The following is a 17,577-nucleotide window of genomic DNA, read 5'->3' as shown; positions in this document are numbered from 1 at the left end:
CATATACTTGGAACTGTCTCTGTAATTATTTAGAGTCCCATTATTAAAACAGGGACAACTTAATCGATTAGGCCAACTGAAGTCCGCATTACACAGACGGACGAAGGTTGTTGTTTATCCACTTCTCTCAGCAAGGTCGGATTTCCAATTGACCAGCAGTGTATCTTACAAAGACGGTTTGTAAATTAGGCGACATATGTAAACAAAATCTAGCGTCTAAACATCGAATCGCTTTTTGCAGCTTATGTAGACATTATTCGGAGAACTGAAACCGATTTTAAAAGACGTTGCCTCAAAGACGTTCACAGAGCGAAATTTGGAAAGCATTAAATGCAGTGAGGCTCAATATTCGAAAACATTCTTCTCTTTTATCCAACTCGCACAGCCAAGCTACTCAGTGCGTTGCGTAGTGTATTACCACCGCTAAAATGTCTCAGTAGTGGCCTGCACCTTGTGCATTACCACTGCTAAAATATTAGTTGTATTTCTCTCATGCCTTACTGTTATTTACCGTTGACGTATTTTAGTCATCACATTGCCATTTCCATGAATATTTTTATATTGTTTGCGAAGGCAGATCTTGAGTGCTGGCGTGATCAGAATCTCTCTCCGTACGCTACCGAACCGCTGCTCTTAACAATTTGGCGATTTCCTCCACAAGCAAAAATGTGTTAACTTGCTCAACTGTCGTATAAACTGTGAAAGTCTGGATATGTTCACGAGTATATCATCCATCCTACAACAGCAGAGCACAGAATGAGGGGCTTCAAGCGCACAGGTAAGCACAGGAACCACTCCTGGGGCTATTTGGAACACTTGTGCGGCGCTGCCCTTCTGAGGAAAGATATTTCTGCGGAGCGTGGCCGCGCTGAGTGGCCGCGCGGTTTGAGGCACCATGTCCCGGGCTGCGCGGCCCTTCCTGCCGGAGGTCGAGTCCTCCCTCAGGCATTGGTGTTTGTGTTGTTCTTAGCATAAGTTAGTTTAAGTATTGTGTAAGTCTAGGGACCGATGACTTCAGCAGTTTGGTCCCTTAGGAATTCACACACATTTGAACGGCATTTTCTACCAAGGAATAAAACTGTACAATAAATTACCAAAAGAGAATAAAGAAATTGCAAAAATACACTTATTTAAAAAGGCAGCTAAAAAGTACCTGTTATGCAATACATTTTATACATTGAGGGACTACTTATCTAAAACAGAATAGGGGTTTGATAAAAATGTTGTACAAAGTAATAATAACAAAAATGATTATAAAATATCCTGCATTCCACATTACACCTCCACTTTATGTTTTTTTTCCTTCTTTTTTTTTTCCTTTCTTGAAATACTTACCCCCAAGCTATGCATAGCACAATGCTAACACCTCTTCCTCTTTCTGAGCTCAACATCTCACTCATTATGAAGGGATGCTGACTTAGTTTTTCAGGATAGCAAATGGGAAGAAAACGGCCAGAGACCACCAGTGTGTGTGTGTGTGTGTGTGTGTGTGTGTGTGTGTGTGTGTAGTGAGTGAAATGTTATGAAACAATGTGTGTATAGTGTGTGCAGTGACTGATAGTGAGATATGAGTGAACAATGTGGCATTACATTATTTAATAAATTATTTGTAAAAAAAAAAGTACTGTATACTAGGAGTAAATCTAATGATTGTGTCTAACTCGAAGTCTGTAAATATATGTGTATACGAATTAGCTTGTTTTAAATTTATCTAAATTTGTAAATACTTTGACGTGTCTTGTATCCTTGTAAAAGAGATCTACGGATGAATAAAGCTACTACTACTACTACTACTACTACTACTACTACTACTTGAACATTTTTTTTTGTGGAGCCTGTGACTTTTGCTTGCTCGGTTTTGGGCAGGTAGCATAGAGGTGTACTAAGAAGTAGCTCGCTGTCTTGCAGTGTAGTAAAGCGTGCTGTGGTCTACGATACGTTCTACTAGGAACTATTTTCAATATACGCTGAAAGATCGAAAAAATTTTAACCAGTCACTGTTTTTGATAATTTCTTTTCTCTTTACCAGTTTCAGGTTGGTTTGCCCATCTTCAGACGAGGTCTAAGCTTGTAATGTGACAGTTGATTGAGAGTTGGCGAAGCCAACAAATGTGACAGTAAAAAACTACCTGAAGTGTATTGACCTCAGCTAAAATGCCAACAAATTCCATTTGTGCACAGGTGTTATTCCACCAAACTGTCATTAACTCATCTGAGGTACGTGGGTGCAGTAGGGCAGAGCTTTATGGGCTAGTACATTGAGGCTTTATTACCTTGTTACTCTTTGAGCAAGTTCCACACACGTTGCGCCGTTCAGATTCCCTTGGATTATTCTTTTTATTACCACATAAAATGATATAAATCCATTTGCAATCAAAAGTCAAAGTCACTGCCATGATCAGGCAGCTATAAACTTTGTAAGTTACTAGCGTACATCTTGTTTGCCATAGCTTAGCAAAACCTTCACCTCGATACATTTACCCTCCATAAATATGTTTGAGGTAGTGTGCCTGAAGTGCGTCGCCGTGTATATTAATGAGTCGTCATTTAGCAGTTAGAGGGAGACACGTGGTGCCCAAGCGCTTGGCTCGCATTAAGTAGCGCAAGCAGTAGAAATAAGTATAGCCCGGTAATTTCGATTAATAGCGGATATGTTAAGAAAACAATGTGTAATTTATTTTGTGTATACAGTTAGTTAGTTAAAGTAATATTACCGAGCTGAGCAGACAACCGCACGATCAGACGTTGATTACTTCTGCTAAGTGTGAGGTAAAATGTGCAGACCGATACAGCAGTTCCAAAAACTGCAAGTTATTTAATTTTTTTAAGTACACAGTTCCTACGTCTTATCCAAGTAGAAAGGTAGAGCATCGACAGAGAGAAGACTGCGAGTACTGTAGCACCGGCTGAAAGAGATTCTACAGTAACTAATTACTGCAATAAATTCAGCTGAGTATTCCGTCAGTTTAGTTCATTGATTTGTATCATTTAATGGCAAGAGCATATCATATAATAAATAATTTTAAACACGCCGAGATTTTCTTAAGGTAGTGCCCAATAATCTCCAACCCGGTGTAGCCTCTGCCCTCAACGACTTCGTTCTCAAGAGTTGCACATCACAAAAACATTTGATACAAGATAACACAGGAGGGGGAAGTGGAGAGAGAGACGGGGATAAACTAACACTTGACAAAGATATAAACTGCAGAAATAAGGCAGAATGTGATAAATAATTAAAAAGATGTCTAATGTTTTAAGACTGACATAAAACTGGTGATAAAATTGGGAACTTTTGTTAACGCTATAAAACACAAGAGAGTTCTCAAACGTTTTTCTTAATTATTTTCCTGTTATTTGCTCTTTGGTGCAGTCATTATAATTATACTCATAAAATACGTACTGCTTCCCCAGAGTGTTCTTAAAGACAGTCGTCATCTATAAACTCTGACATAAACTAAAATTTCTTGATATAAACTTCAACAGCATACAGTTTTCCATGGCCATTAAACTTCGCTATGAAATATGCATCAAGAACCCTGAATTACATTTGTAAAAGGAAAGTGTTCACTTAAAGGAACGTTGCCCGACTGTAACCGTAATTAAATTGTGAAATGTCTTGAGAGTCTAGCACAGTTCCCGTGTAAGTAGTATTCGTAACTTATGGAGAGTAAAATCTCCACAGTACAGAATATTTCCACTGAAGTGTTGCATTGGAAAATACTAGCTCCCTGATAATATGCTGATAATAGTTGAAGCTGCAACTGGTGACAATGATCCCTTGTAGAATTTGAACACAAGCATTACTCTTTGTATGATGCATTAACCGTCAGAATGCAAAGACAGAACAGATTCTACAATGACTGTTGTGAGATTTATACACAGCTTTTTTTATTAATCCTACAAGTGATGTTGAACGTTGGAGTAGTTCTTGCAAAATGTATTGCACAACTACTAATAAAGAGAATGCAGTAATCGGCACAATCAAGCTTACATAAGAAAACGTGTTTAACTGGAAATAATGAAGTCAGGTGTCGCCCAGTGACGGTGCAAGATAAATGAAGAATTTTGGAAAAGTGTCGAGGAAGTCTTTCGAAGCATAACTACTGAGATGGTCTGCAAGATGTCGAGGTAGAGGTAGAGACGCTTATGTATACAGAGCGAATCAAAACAGTGCATTTGGACGCCACAGCGATATTCCTCACATACTAGAAGTTTAAAAATATAACAAAACGTCGTCCCGTGCGTATTTTCGTCAGAAAATGGGGTGAGAGCAAGGATATTCTGCACCACTGTAATCATATATGCGATATTTATCTTCATCCAATAGTCTGTAGGTATTCTGTCCGGTTAGTGCTGAGGGCAGGGTTTTTCGTTAGAACACTAGAGTGCGAGACTTGGCTTCCGGATCTCGATGTAGTCGTTTTTTATTTGCTAGACTCCATGATATGGTATCTGGCTTCTTCGTTGTTATGCAGCGGCTACAGTACGTCTTATACAAAACATGTGCATTTATTAAGTACTGACACAGAGACAAGAGTCCAGTCATTATTTTTAATTAATCTACTTGACTAGAAGAAGATACCGGTTGGTAGTACATGTTCTGAGGCATCGAGGGATCACCAATTTAGTATTGGAGGGCAGCGTGGAGAGTAAAAATCGTAGAGGGAGGCCAAGAGATGAACACACTAAGCAGATTCAGAAGGATGTAGGCTGCAGTAGGTACAGGATAGAGTAGCATGGAGAGCTGCATCAAACCAGTCTCAGGACTGATGACAACAACAACAACAATCTACTTTTAAAGGAATATTTATCTTTCAAATGCTTTTCTGTCTTCCACGCACTAGCAGCATCAAGGTCGATTTCCAGCGCTGTTTTTTCTCGTCTTCAATTATATCTCCAAACCAAACAAAAAAAAAGGATAATGCCGACTCCATGTCTCTACTTCTTGCTCTATCCTTTTTTTTTCTATCCTAGGTAGTCCCTGTGCAACCATACAAATTACATCGTCTAAGTAAATTGTTTCGCAATACTTCATCAAGTACATTCGAACCCATTTATCATTCTTCCTGCCATAAATTCAATAGATTAGCACCAACTAACACTGTTACCATTTCCATGCCCATTACGTTTCCATAGCACATTACGTCTTCTATAGAACTATCAACCTTCACAGGTGATTACAGAACCCTGTTACTATTTTTATACCCATCATCATATTAACGACTGACAAGTCCGTCGGTTATCAGTCAACTGACAACAATTACTGAAGAAAGTGGGTATGTCTAACATCGTCATATCGGGAAGTTTTGTAGCTGAGGCCGGTATTACAATACCGTATATCTTTGTCAAAGTTGACATGTCAAACATTTATGTGAAAGAAATATGACGGTGTAATGGGGAACTTTGTGAAATCTCGCCTGTCGTCAATAAATATGATCAAATCTAGGGCCTCGCCGTAGATTTGATCATAAAAGTCGTTCGTGTTCTGTTCAATGAAATGTGAAATGTAACTGCTTGGAGTGCTGGCGTCCCTACAGCTATTTGACGTCTCTGTAGTATGTTTGTAAACATGGCTTAAAGGTTGGTGCGATCGTTTGACTCTTTTTTTTTTTTAATAAACTTGCTTCGACTAGGGTGAGGGGTGAGTAAGGGGCACAGTGCCTCCTATTAATTGTGTGTTGACGGGCAGATGGAATACGCTACAGGTGACTTCATGCCCACGATCACAGATACTGCCATCCACCTTTACATCTGGAAATATCCAGGCAGCTTTTCAGCAAGCCGGAATACAAGATGTGTTCACAGTCTAAAATAAAAAATTCTTTCTTAGTCTTCCATTCTACTCTGTCCATTTTTGAACTCTGGATGCCATTAGTTAAAATGCGCTTCATCTGTTACGTACTTTTTATTAATTTTTTGGTTATTGGAACACTAATTCAATTAATTAAATTATTCAAAAATAAAAGTAGTTCTTATTGCCTATATAGTGTACTATGCATTTATTTACTTTCACATATTCTCCCTTCAGTGCTTTATAAATCGCTTCACACGTTTCTGGAACTGTTTTAGTTAATGTGCAACGTGATATTCGAGCGACTGTTGTAAAGTAGAGTAGCTCTCTCCTGTATCAAGAAATCCCAGTGTTACAGTTTGCCTGTCTTCTGCACATATAGCATTTCTCAAGAGAGTATTCTATTTTGTAATACGAGAAGCCACTTCACTGAGTAAATACTGAAATACACTCTCATACATTCGTAAGTAATTTATATATAAGACTTGACGTCCTCCACTTGCAGCTCTCGTAAGAAATTTTTGCTGAATGCTTTTATTACCTCGACGTAATACCTATGGCTTCAACCAAGCGTGTTTCCTTTTTTGGTTCCAAATGCACACACAAAGCAATTGTGATACTAGCAACTGCAGCGCACAATAACAATTTGTTGATGAAAAATATGACGACAGTGTAATACCCGTTTTAGGGCCACGTCAAAGATATTTGACAAAGAAATTTGAGGTAAATAGACCATAATGTCAAATATATGTTATACCGGCCTCGAAAAAAGAAAAGAAGATTAGTATTTAACGTCTCATCGACAACGAAGTCCTACAGCATTATTGGGCATATCAGAATAAAAAACAAACAATATTAAACCTAGACCCAGAAACGAAATCTCCATCTTGAGCAATCTAAAGCAAAATTTTACTAACTCTGCAGCACAGTCGAGCACTTCTTTTACATGTAATTAAAGTGTTGCTAAATTGACTTCCTTTTAAGTCGATTTTCTGCCGAAAACTTGCACAGAATGAAATTCTGTTACAGTCATTTTAGAATTGTTAGTATGCGATGAATTGTGCTGTGGCGTCGGTATGCACGAATTTAGATTCACCCCGTACAACTGTGTAATACAAGATGGTGCACACGCAGATCTCCTGGATACGAAGTTTTTATATGTAAGCACTCCAGTGAACGATATACTGTGTAAACCTTTGGGTTCGAAGACTTTGCTCAAACGCACACACACACACACACACACACACACACACACCGGTACTTCTAATAGAAAACTGAAAAGAAGAAGTACCTGCAGTGGAAAGACAAGCGGAGAGAGAGGGACAGACTTGCTCGTAAATGGCGATGAAAAACTGGTTCTTATTAGCCCGAATTCAAGGCTCTTACTGCCGACCCCGGAGAAAAGAAGACCTCTCTAAATTAGCACCAGATATAGAATTACGGCGTCGCAGACGACATAAAAAGTTGTGAAAGAGATTGCAAGTGAGCAGTAATGATGAAACGACCCGTCTCAAGGTGACATAACGAATTTAGATTAATGGGTCGTAGGAGGGAGATAGTTTCGGCCTCAAAGAGGGTAAAAAAAAGTGATGGGTTTAACGTTGTTGGACAACGACGTCATTAGCGAGGGAGATAAAGCTCGAAATGGACAGAAATAGGGAAGTGAACATGTACTGCTCCTTTAAAAAGAAACATCCAGTTTCGGGTACATAAGGAAAACTTAAATCTGGACTGCCGGACGAAGATTTTAAATCCGCTCCACGTGAATGCGAGTCCACTGGACACATTCAAAATGGACGGTATACAAGTGCACCCCAACGCTTAGGGTCCAAATTATGTGGATGGTAAAAGATTTTAAATTATTTTGAATTCAGAAACTAGTTGGCAGACATGAATATTTTCGTGCACGTGGGATTTATATCGTAAACTGCCATTATTTCGTAACCACCAACTGCTTAAAGCACCAACGTTGGTGAAGTTTCCTTAAAACAGAACACATTATCGTCTGTGGTTGCGTCCACTCTGGCTTTCACAAGCGTTTGCAGTAGGTGACTTTAGCAGATGGAGCGTTAGCCGTTACTACGTGTAGCAGTCATGTACTCACTCTGTGGTGCATTAGTACGAAGTGCCTGCAAGGCCAAACGAATTTACACAGAGAAGCGGCCAGCATAATCTGAAGAAAAAAGATCGTCACGGATAGAAACTTAGCGATGATCTGCGTTGTTCAAACAACAGACAGCTGCCAGCGGATCTCGAGAGATAACTGTTCGCAGTGTACTAAGTTTGTGTTTAACGTTTCTTTTTCCTCTAATCACGACTAGAACCCAACAATGTTAACTCTATCCATTTGTATTTTAATCCACCAGTCCTAATCTTCAGCATTTCGACTAACTGAGTACAGTTAAATGACCAAGTAATGTACTACGTAATTTGTTCATCAATCTACTTTTTAAATTGTATGTAACATGTAACTATTAAGTCGTTAGCTGCAAAAATATACACCTGACAGATCTGAGACGAAACACCTTTTTATTTAGAGAAAGAAACTAAAGAAAAACGGTGTCGTCTTCCGTCGCTCCGGACCCAAATATTAATCACAGACTTCAGGGATTTGTTTAATAAGGATACCAATAGGCGCCATGTCACGGAGTGCGCGGCTCCTTCAGCCGGAGGTTCGAGTCCTCCCTCGGGCATGGGTGTGTGTTGTTCTTACCTAAGTTAGTTTAAATTATTTTAAGTAGTGTGTAAGTCTAGGGACCGATGAACTCAGCAGTTTCGTCCCAAATGAATTCAGACACATTTGAACATTTCTGATACCAATAGGCGTTCAAAACTGCATACAAATGATGTGTTGCACTGAACGTTGCTGTAATGCCACTAACTTTTATGTCACTACAATGCCATCAACTAACTTTTAAGAACATGAAAGTACCAAGAAGTAAAGCGGAAGACTGTTGAAACTCAGCAAACGATGAAAGACTTGGAGACCAGGAGCTTTGGTAGATCATAAACTGATGCTCAGATACCAAATCGGATCAGAGAATATCTGTTGCCTGGATAGAAAACTCTTTGCCGATACGTGAATTTGGTGCCTGTCTTTCTGTAACACGCGTGGTTCATAGTGGTGGCTAATTAAAACTCTCTTAGGTCTCATATGTCATATTTGACGAGGAGATCTTAGGCACTGGCCCTTTTCTTAAATCTCACAGTGGTACGTTTCAGTCCACTGCTGAACCGGCACACCTCATGTGGTATTCATAACTGATTTAAAATCATTACTATCTCAGTTCTGTTCTCATCAAGTGATAAACTAGTTTTGAAATTAGAAAGCTCAGTCATTGCTAGGAATAAGCTGTCTACTTTTCCATTAATTCCTTCTCTTTCCTAGGGGCTATTTTGAATTTAATATTCTCAGTAGTTTAGCAGGCTCTGTGAAGAGCCAGTCTGACGCTTTGTCCGAGGAGCTGCCGCTCTCCTTTGAGGGGGAATGGCGAGGGGAAGAGATGAGTTCACCGCTAGGGGCAGGTAGTGGATGGGGACACGGAAAATGTTAGTAGTGGCACCTGTGAGTTACGTTGCTGCAGTTTTTGGCATAATACGCCCTGTGCGATGTGGGGGTGGACGGCTGTATTCACAGAAATCGTAAAAACAAACACCTGTACCTCCAAAGAATCTCAGTTTTTACAAGCAATGCCATCTGGCCAAAACACATTTCAAAGGAACTTTGTTTTGTGCTGAAGGGTTGGATCCGGTAAAGGCTGTGCCCAGGGAGTCAATGACAGATGTTCCATGAGAAGGAAGACACCTGCACCGTGGACAGGGATTCCCCACTCTATTTAATGTGATGAACCAACTATCTGTTGCCGTTTTTCCGGTAATAATTACTCACGTACGTTAGCAGAAATCTTTGCAGTAAACATGCATTAATCTGGATCACGGTTTCATCTTATAGTCAGTTGATAACCCCTCCCCCCCCCCCCCACCATTGTTACCTTCTTTGAGATGCAACACCCCTGCCCCATGTTTGCTATGGTCACACCTGTCCTCGTTACCCGTTGGGCGACATCTTTTATCAAGTGGTCATGAGGCCTTGCTGAGTGACCTAACTATTAGACAGTCCAACTAATGCGGATCATTTTGACATCCGTAGAGGTATGAAATTACAATGAAATCCAGACCATTTGCTGCTTACAGGCGTTGATAAATATCAACGGGGACAGTTGAAAATGTGTGCTCCGACCGGGACTCGAACCCGGGATCTCCTGCTTACATGGCAGACGCTCTATCCGACTGAGCCATCGAGGACACAGACGGATAGAGAGTCCGTCATGTAAGCAGGCGATCCTGGTTTCGAGTCCCGGTCGGGGCACAAATTTTCCACTTTCCCCGTTGATATTTACCAACGCCTGTAAGCAGCTAATGGTCTGGATTTCATTGTAATTTCATTCTTCGAGAGCTGCAAGATCACTAATGGTATCTGTCCGAAAGAACAGATACCATCTTCATATATCAACAGAGGTATGTCGAAAGCTCAGCTGAACCAGCAAAACGTGGTCTGAAAGCCAATGTTTTAACTAAAGACGATATACCGTACTTATCAAAGCATTCGAAAAAAATGGACTTAGAAGAGTTCCAGGCCGTCGTAAGTATGAAAAATATCGTAATTGTTAAGAGTGTGATCCTTAGCTACGTGTTTAGTATTCTAGTCTTGTAACTGAGAGATTGCTGGTTCGGTTCTCGCCAGACGCAAAGACATTTCCCGACAAGAAGAGTAAAACTCCCAGAAAGGGTGGAGGAAAGAAAGTGAAGTTTCACGGGTTGTGAGTGTATGCAATATTATTTCAGTAATCGGAAACTCGAGTCACATTGACACAGAAGTTGGTATAGTAAGCCCACTCTTCAGTATGACGTAGCACCCACTCTGGCCTGGATATACGCACTGGTGCAAGGTGTCATAAAACCATTGTATCCTATCCTGAGGCAAGCTGGTCAACAATTATAACAGGTCCTTGATATCCAAGATCCTCGACAATGGCACTGGGCCGAAGTTGACGTCCAGGCTGGTCCCACACGTGTTCTTTCGGGAACAGATCTGAGAATCATGCAAGGTCACGAGACTTATCTCAGCATCACGCAGAGAGTTCCTAGAGACACGTGCCCTGTGAGTAAGAGCATTCTCGTGTTGATAAATGGCAACACAGCACTGTTGCACGAGCTGTAACATATGAGGATGCAGAATGTCACTACCAGACGTAAACTGAAGCCACATCCGATGGCTCCCCTCAACATGACGCCAGAACAAACACCGATGTGCCTCTCCGAAACACAACCGAGAGAGGTGGTGCTGTGGTTAGCACACTGGACTCGCATTCGGGAGGACGACGGTTCAAACTCGCGTCCGGCCATCATGATTTACCAGGTGTACCGGTATGAAATGAGCGTTAAGATACAAATGTGTCGATAGGGAACATTTGTTGTGAAGGAGCCTTAATTTTTTTTGTTTGGTTGGTATGACATCTGTCAAAGATATTTAGTATACATCAAATCATGGAACAAACAAAATCATATGTTTTCATCGTGTTAACGATGTCGAATTTTGTACCAGAAAGTGATGATTTGCGGAAAGCATTAATTTTTTGTTTTCATTTGAAAAAAATTGCTGCAGAGTCGCATCGAATGCTTGTCGAGGCATATGGTGATCATGCTCTATCAGAAGCAACATGCAAAAGATGGTTTCAACGGTTCAGAAATAATGATTTTGATGTAAGAAATCAAGAACGTGTAAGACCACCAAAAAAGTTCGAAGACGCCGAATTGCAAGCAATATTGGATGATGATGATACTTTGAGTCAGAAGCAAATGGCAGCAATGCTAAATGTTGCACAAAAAACAATTTCTGACCGTTTGAAAGCTATGGGAAAGATCCAAACATGTGGAAAATGAATTGAATGAAAGACAGATGGAAAACCGAAAAACCATTTGTCAAATTTTGCTTCAAGGACATGAAAGAAAATCAATTTTGCATCAAATTGTTACTGGCGATGAAAAATGGATTCATTTTAAGAATCCTAAACTGGAAAAATCATGGGTTAATCCGGGATAACCATCAACATGGACTGCAAAACCAGATCGATTCGGCAAGAAGACAATGCTCTGTGTTTGGTGCGATCAGAAAGGTGTGATGTATCATGAGCTTCTAAAACCCGGTGAAGTGCGAGTACTAATCGCTACAGACAACAAATGATAAATTTGGACTATGCATTGAACTAAAAAAGACCAGAATGGGCCAGAAGACATGGAAAAGTAAATTTTTTACACGACAATGCACCTGCACACAAAGCAAAACTGGTTCAGGATACAATCAAAACATTTGGCTGGGGGCTGCTACCCCACCCGCCGTATTCACCAGACTTGGCCCCTTCCGACTACCATTTGTTTTCATCAATCGGACACGCATTGGCTGAGGAACACTTCGATTCCTACGAAGAAGTCGAAAATTGGGTGTGTGATTGATTTGCTTCAAAAGACGAACATTTCTATTGGCGTGGTGCCAACAAATTGCCAGAAAGGTAGTAAAAATGTATAGAAAGCAATGGTCAGTACTTTGAATAAAATGTTTTTACTTTTCAATTCAAAATTAGTGTTTCATTTTCACAAAAAAACGCTCATTTCATACCGGTACACCTGGTAGGTTTTGCGTGACTTTCCTATATCGCTACAGGCAAATGCCGGGATGGTTCCTTTGAAAGGGAACGGCCGTCTTCCTTCCCCATTCGTCCATAATCTGATGGGACCGATGACCTCGTTGTATGGTCTCCCATATATCAACCAACCAACCGAAACACTGGAATAATGGAACTTTGTCTTCAGGTCGCCGTTATGCTCGCTGACGTTGGTATTCTGAGATGGTGCAGAACGGCAATTCATAGCTGAACACAGAGCGACTCCACTCTTCAGGAGTCCACGCTTCCCGGTCACGGCACCACACCAGTCGCAGTAGTCTGTGTGGTGTTAACGGCAGCCTACGCATGAAAGGCGATTCCACAGTCCGACTGCGTTTAGTCTCCGATCAATGGTGCGGGTGACACAGCACAGAAAATTTCAGCGAGTCCATTACTTGTTGTCGGAGGGCAGGCACAGGCGTGAAGGGGTTACGATGTGCTCGATACACAGTACGGCGATCCTCCGTCGTGGACATCAGACTTGGTCGACCAGAAGATCGGCGACGAGTATGGCTGCCCTGACGTTGCCATACGGTCCAACATCGGGGCAGTCTTCCATCAGAATGCCCCACAAATCTCGATACTGCACGATTAGACCATTCGGCCAAATGGAGGCCCACAACGAGGCCCCTTTTAAACGTTGTCAGGCCTGATAACGCTGCCTAAAACGAGTATGCAGCATCTCCGGGGTCCTTCCCCGTACCCTACAAGCCCTGGTAACAATACAAAATAGAAACAATGTTACTGGTTCCCAGCGGCCGTCCTACCTATCTGGGAAATTTGCATCTCTAACTACACTCCTGGAAATGGAAAAAAGAACACATTGACACCGGTGTGTCAGACCCACCATACTTGCTCCGGACACTGCGAGAGGGCTGTACAAGCAATGATCACACGCACGGCACAGCGGACACACCAGGAACCGCGGTGTTGGCCGTCGAATGGCGCTAGCTGCGCAGCATTTGTGCACCGCCGCCGTCAGTGTCAGCCAGTTTGCCGTGGCATACGGAGCTCCATCGCAGTCTTTAACACTGGTAGCATGCCGCGACAGCGTGGACGTGAACCGTATGTGCAGTTGACGGACTTTGAGCGAGGGCGTATAGTGGGCATGCGGGAGGCCGGGTGGACGTACCGCCGAATTGCTCAACACGTGGGGCGTGAGGTCTCCACAGTACATCGATGTTGTCGCCAGTGATCGGCGGAAGGTGCACGTGCCCGTCGACATGGGACCGGACCGCAGCGACGCACGGATGCACGCCAAGACCGTAGGATCCTACGCAGTGCCGTAGGGGACCGCACCGCCACTTCCTAGCAAATTAGGGACACTGTTGCTCCTGGAGTATCGACGAGGACCATTCGCAACCGTCTCCATGACGCTGGGCTACGGTCCCGCACACCGTTAGGCCGTCTTCCGCTCACGCCCAAACATCGTGCAGCCCGCCTCCAGTGGTGTCGCGACAGGCGTGAATGGAGGGACGAATGGAGACGTGTCGTCTTCAGCGATGAGAGTCGCTTCTGCCTTGGTGCCAATGATGGTCGTATGCGTGTTTGGCGCCGTGCAGGTGAGCGCCACAATCAGGACTGCATACGACCGAGGCACACAGGGCCAACACCCGGCATCATGGTGTGGGGAGCGATCTCCTACACTGGCCGTACACCACTGGTGATCGTCGAGGGGACACTGAATAGTGCATGGTACATCCAAACCGTCATCGAACCCATCGTTCTACCATTCCTAGACCGGCAAGGGAACTTGCTGTTCCAACAGGACAATGCACGTCCGCATGTATCCCGTGCCACCCAACGTGCTCTAGAAGGTGTAAGTCAACTACCCTGGCCAGCAAGATCTCCGGATCTGTCCCCCATTGAGCATGTTTGGGACTGGATGAAGCGTCGTCTCACGCGGTCTGCACGTCCAGCACGAACGCTGGTCCAACTGAGGCGCCAGGTGGAAATGGCATGGCAAGCCGTTCCACAGGACTACATCCAGCATCTCTACGATCGTCTCCATGGGAGAATAGCAGCCTGCATTGCTGCGAAAGGTGGATATACACTGTACTAGTGCCGACATTGTGCATGCTCTGTTGCCTGTGTCTATGTGCCTGTGGTTCTGTCAGTGTTATCATGTGATGTATCTGACCCCAGGAATGTGTCAATAACGTTTCCCCTTTCTGGGACAATGAATTCACGGTGTTCTTATTTCAATTTCCAGGAGTGTATTTTCATACCTGGCAGCGGTGTGTACATGTATGAAGTTACGTTGATAGCCGACCATGTCTTATGGCTGATTCAGTGTTTTGTCGTGTAGTGTATTTTCTTAAAATTTTATTTCCATTCTGTACTTGCTATAAAACTGAAATGTTAATAAACAGATATTGAATAACGTTTTTAAAAAAATTTCATCTTGCTATTTTTACTAACTATTTTTATGAGAATACTAGTATTCATAATGAACTGCAAAAGTCTTATGTTAAATGAAAGAAGTATATACAGCTATGGGACTGTTTTTAATATTGTGTTTATACTTATTTATAATAACTAAAAATAAAAAAGTCTATTTGGTGTTTCACATTTAGCTGGCAAATTTTAATTTATTACGAATACCAGAATTTTCATGCGATACATAATAAAATACATTATTTTCATTAAAATTGTGAGTCAATATTTGTTGATTGCTACTACAGTTTGACATGAAATAAAGAACGCAAACACATGTAAAAGAAACGTCACGTCTAGTACGAAACGAACCACCAGCCTTTCCATTACAAGAGCAGAACGCTAGGCGCTATGGGCCATTGTCCTAGGAATTTGTTTTACAATTATCAAAACTCGGAAGTCAGGTAGCTCGATTTTATCACGTATGCATGTCGGGACTCTGGCCTTCAGATGCTAGAGGTATGAAGAAAATGAAAGGAGGTCAGTTCATAAGGTTCACTTGTGAGACCTTCAACATAATACACCTGTATACAGGGTGTGTCACGATTCATGTTATACACTTCGTTTTAGAGCGGACGAAGCAGTTCAAGATGTACATAGAAACACCTGTCCGGAAACGTCATCCAACGACGCTACAGGGCGTCAAAATCATAGAAGTCGGTGCCTGTATAGTGATTCTGTGATGATGTTACATTCTTGGATGTTGGAGGACGATAAATTTATCAAATTGAGGTAAGGGTCCCTCTAAAGGAAACGAACGAGTAGAAAGTTATAAGCGAAAACCATCCCGATACCTCTGGCAATGGAATACGTGTACTGGTACTGTTGTTGCTATGGTTGTAGGGTAGGCAACTATCAGACGTGGTAGTTTGGATCAAAACAAGCACCGGTACATCTATTGCACTGTTAGAGGTACCACAAGAGTTGTCGCATATAACTTTCGCCTCGTTCGTACCCGGTACAGGGACCCTCAATACCCTCAATTCAAATTGATACATTTACTCTTCTCCAATACCCTAGAAAGTTTGTAACATCATCACGGAATCATATATATATATATATATATATATATATATATATATATATATATATATATATATATATATATATATATAAAGAAGCCGGCGTCTATAACTTTAGCGCTCTGTAGAGTCGATGGATGGCGTTTCCAGACACGGGTTCCTGTCTGAAACATGATCAACTAAGACTCCTCTATAGCCTCTAGAAGTGTGTAATATGAATTGTGAAACATCCCTTTGTATTTCAAATGTAAGTAATCGAACAGCAACTAATAGACTCAAAGTAAACCACACCAAAGACTGAAAAAAGTATTGTAGAACGAGCCAAGCAGCAATCTACTTTGTGGTGCAGCCTGCGCACACTACCTGTCGTCCTGCGACGGATCATCAGTCTCAATGGCCTCGATCCTTTCGTCGCCATCATCGCCGTCGACGGCAATGTCGACCAGGACGCGCTTGGTGGCCGGCGTGGCGGCGCCCAGCACCACGGCCACCACCACCACCAGAAGCGCCACCAGTGGTGCCCACAGCAAGCGGTAGCGCATCATCGCTGCAGAGAGCTCAGCTCTTCTTCTGAAACACCACGGCAATTTCGAGACGTCACTACAGCACGACCTGCCAGATCGTTTCATCGCGCAATATACACTATGTGATCAAAAGCATTCGGACACCCCTAAAACCATACATTTTTCATATTAGCTGCATTTTGCTGCCACATACTGCCAAATGCTCCATATCAGCGACCTCAGTAGTCATTAGTCATCGTGAGAGGGCAGAAGGGGGCGCTTCGCGGAACTCAAGGACCTCGAACGTGGTCAGATTATTGGGTGTCACTTGTGTCATACGTCTGCACGCGACATTTCCACACTCCTAAACATCCCTAGGTCCACTGTTTCCGATGCGATAGTGAAGTTGAAACGGGAAGGGACACGTACAGCACAAAAGCGTACTGGCCGACCTCGTTTGTTGACTGACAGAGACTGGCGACAGTTGAACAGGGTCGTAATGTGCCATAGGCAGACATCTATCCAGACCATCACAAAGGAATTCCAAACTGCATCAGGATCCATTGCAAGTACTTTGACAGTTAGGTGTGAGGTGAGAAAACTTGGATTTCATGTTCGAGCGGCTGCTCATGAGCCACACATCACGCCTCGCTTGGTGTAAGGAGCGTAAACATTGGACGATTGAACAGTGGAAAAACGTTGCGTGGGGTGACGAACCACGGAACAGAATGTGGCGACACGATGGCAGAGTGTGGGTACGGCGAATGCCCGTTGAACGTCATCTGCTAGCGAGTGTAGTGCCAATAGTAAAATTCGGAGGCGGTGGCGTTATGGTGTGCTCGTGTTTTTCATGGAGGAGGCTTGCATCCCTCGTTGTTTCGCGTGGCACTATCACAGTGTAGAAGTACATTTATGTTCTAAGCACCTTCTTGCTTCCAAGGTTGAAGAGCAGTTCGGGGATGGCGATTGCGTCTTTCACCACGATCGAGCACCTGTTCATAATGCACGGTCTGTGGCGGAGTGGTTACACGACAGTAACATCCCTGTAATGGACTGGCCTGCATAGAGTGAAACGTCCCCTTTGAACAATTATACAAGACTGT

General features: G+C 42.6%; 1 protein-coding gene across 1 annotated transcript in view; it reads right to left on the bottom strand.

Annotated features, from left to right (window-relative positions):
• The window catches only part of LOC126251597 (uncharacterized), a 112,282-nt gene that overhangs the window by 70,797 nt on the left and 23,908 nt on the right, over nt 1-17,577 (bottom strand). The window contains exon 2 of the mRNA XM_049952131.1: nt 16,335-16,541. Within this exon, the coding sequence (XP_049808088.1) occupies nt 16,335-16,516 (182 nt within the window). The 5' untranslated portion in view covers nt 16,517-16,541. The remainder of the gene's footprint in view (nt 1-16,334; nt 16,542-17,577) is intronic.

The sequence above is a fragment of the Schistocerca nitens genome, chromosome 4, assembly GCF_023898315.1.
Source record: "Schistocerca nitens isolate TAMUIC-IGC-003100 chromosome 4, iqSchNite1.1, whole genome shotgun sequence".
Taxonomy (NCBI): domain Eukaryota; kingdom Metazoa; phylum Arthropoda; class Insecta; order Orthoptera; family Acrididae; genus Schistocerca; species Schistocerca nitens.
Note: the sequence above shows the minus strand (reverse complement) of the source record. Positions and strands in the feature narration are given on the sequence as shown.